Below are 2,165 nucleotides of genomic sequence, written 5' to 3'. Positions count from 1 at the left end.
TATCAATACCCACCATTGATAATGACACATTGACCACTCTTGTGACTCGCTGCCCCTGATCAATGTGGAACACTGAAAACCTTCAAGTTGTTAAAAGGCAAAACAAAGATCGTTTGTTCTGTGTAAAGGTGACGCACATTTCAGAGTTCTAAGACCGGCATGAAACTGAGTTTCCTAATTTATCCATAAAATTACCTGGACGGCTTTCTGAGTCTGGATGTCAACTATGAGCACTCGGCCCAAGGTTGGCTGCGTCACATAAATAAACTTGTCCTTGACGTTGACAGCTGATGACCACACACACCTCTGCACCACCTCTCCAGGCGAGGTTGGGCACACCTCCTCCTGCAAAAACACAAGCACACACACACGTTTACTTTGATCTAATTGCTTTTCATATCACAAGAAAATATATCTCATTAAAAACCAATTACCTTCCCCTAGTCTTTTTTTGTGTGTTTTGTTTACTACTGCTGCCTTTTTCACTGATGGGGACATGAGTGGTGTTATCTTGGCAACTTAGATAAATTAGCTTTGCAGTTTCCTGCAAAATCTTTGTAATGACTCTCATTTGTCCATATATAATGTGCAGGACAAAGCCTGCAGATGATCTGCAGCTGCTCTGCGTCTAGCCCTGGCAACTCCAGGCTTCTCAGCCAACTGGAAATCTGTCAGCCTTCTGCCTCGGGACTTTTCCTTCCCTTCACGCTCTCCAAAGCCCCCAAAACTTAACACTGTCCAGAAAGCTGATCCAGCAACAAGTTACGTCAAAATGCAAATATGAAAAACAATGACAGCAATTTAATTTATTTGGATTCATAAAAATATCTCTGACTCCATTAACTATAATCTCATTTGAAGTCCAGATGTAGCGCCATCTGTTTGCAGGTGGATGTTTCATATCCAATGGTTTGGAAATCTTGAAATTCCTGCATTTACTGAGGTAAATGTTGAGTCATCGGTGCTGAACTCGGCGTCACCCCTGCAGACCCACACAGTGGTCATTTAATGCCATGGACCATAAATATCTGACTTATCGCGCCTTTAGGAGGTGAGAAATCGAACATCTGACACCCAGCTGAGGGTGTGAATGGAGGCGGCTTCAATTTTCTCAGTTTCCTCGTGTTGCATATGTCAGAGTGTGTGTGGGTGGGCTTTACGTATGTGATTTAAGTAGTAACTGACAGCCTTTAAAAAATAACTATACCCCTTTCAACTAAAAAATGGAGTGAATATGCAAAGGATTTGTCCTCTTAATGCTGATGAACATCGAAAAACATGAGGGTTGTGATATTCTGTGTAACTTTTTGAAGCACAACATTTATGACTCAAATTATCTGACTTTGTGGAGTATAACTGCTAATAAAAACCTGCCCTGAGGCAGGAAAATTAGGGATGGGGAGAGTTCAGTGCACTTGTTCGAAATCACATCCAGTTTCACATGTTGAAGTATGAATCATCAAACATAGCAGCTGCTGGAAATTGGACTGTATCCATGTGCATTAAAAAAAGGCGTGGGATATTTTTTTATTTTTTCAGATTTTAGTCATGTGTCCAACTGGTATTTTTTTCTCAACCAGCTTGTTAATCATCAGAGTTTACAGTAAACAGCCTTGTGCTGGAGCGCTGACGACTCAGAAGATGCTTCTGGTGACAGAAAATAAAATATTGCTGATAAAATCCATTCAGGTTTGCACAACTATAGTGAATGCCTTCCACTTAATACATATTAAACTTCTAATTATTTTTGATAATTCATGTTTTTTTTATTATCAAATGTAAGTACAGGTATAGGTAAATGTAAGTACATTCTACAGTCTGATTGATTTGGATGACAACAAGATTTACATATTTAATTGAAGGAAATTAACATTTCCTTCAATTAAAACCAGTTTCATTTCATTCAACAGTTTGGTGCTTGGGCATTTATAACATGGAACAAATGTCTTGTTATAAGTGAAAAAATCTGCCAGCGGGGCAAGTACTTTTTATCAATATATCTATTTTATCAATATTCAATATGTTTTTTATATAAAACCAGCTCCTATATCTTGGTGAAAAGTTACTTGTAAATTAATTTTATTTCAAGTGTATTAAGATCTTTTCACTTGACCCTGGAAAAAATACCTGGTAAGATTTTGTGTTTTTGCAGGGTATGTAACCCA

At 38.2% G+C, this 2,165-nt stretch overlaps 1 protein-coding gene across 3 annotated transcripts in view; it reads right to left on the bottom strand.

The window, feature by feature from the left end:
- The window catches only part of fstl5 (follistatin-like 5), a 192,272-nt gene that overhangs the window by 11,163 nt on the left and 178,944 nt on the right, over window positions 1-2,165 (bottom strand). For all 3 annotated transcript variants that reach the window (XM_016670941.1, XM_007551027.2, XM_007551028.2), the window contains one exon: window positions 196-345. In XM_016670941.1, coding sequence (XP_016526427.1) covers window positions 196-345 — 150 coding nt within the window. The remainder of the gene's footprint in view (window positions 1-195; window positions 346-2,165) is intronic.

Source organism: Poecilia formosa, unplaced genomic scaffold (assembly GCF_000485575.1).
Source record: "Poecilia formosa unplaced genomic scaffold, Poecilia_formosa-5.1.2 Scaffold39, whole genome shotgun sequence".
NCBI lineage: Eukaryota > Metazoa > Chordata > Actinopteri > Cyprinodontiformes > Poeciliidae > Poecilia > Poecilia formosa.
The sequence above is the reverse complement of the archived record's forward strand: the minus strand, read 5'-3'. Positions and strand labels throughout refer to the sequence as shown.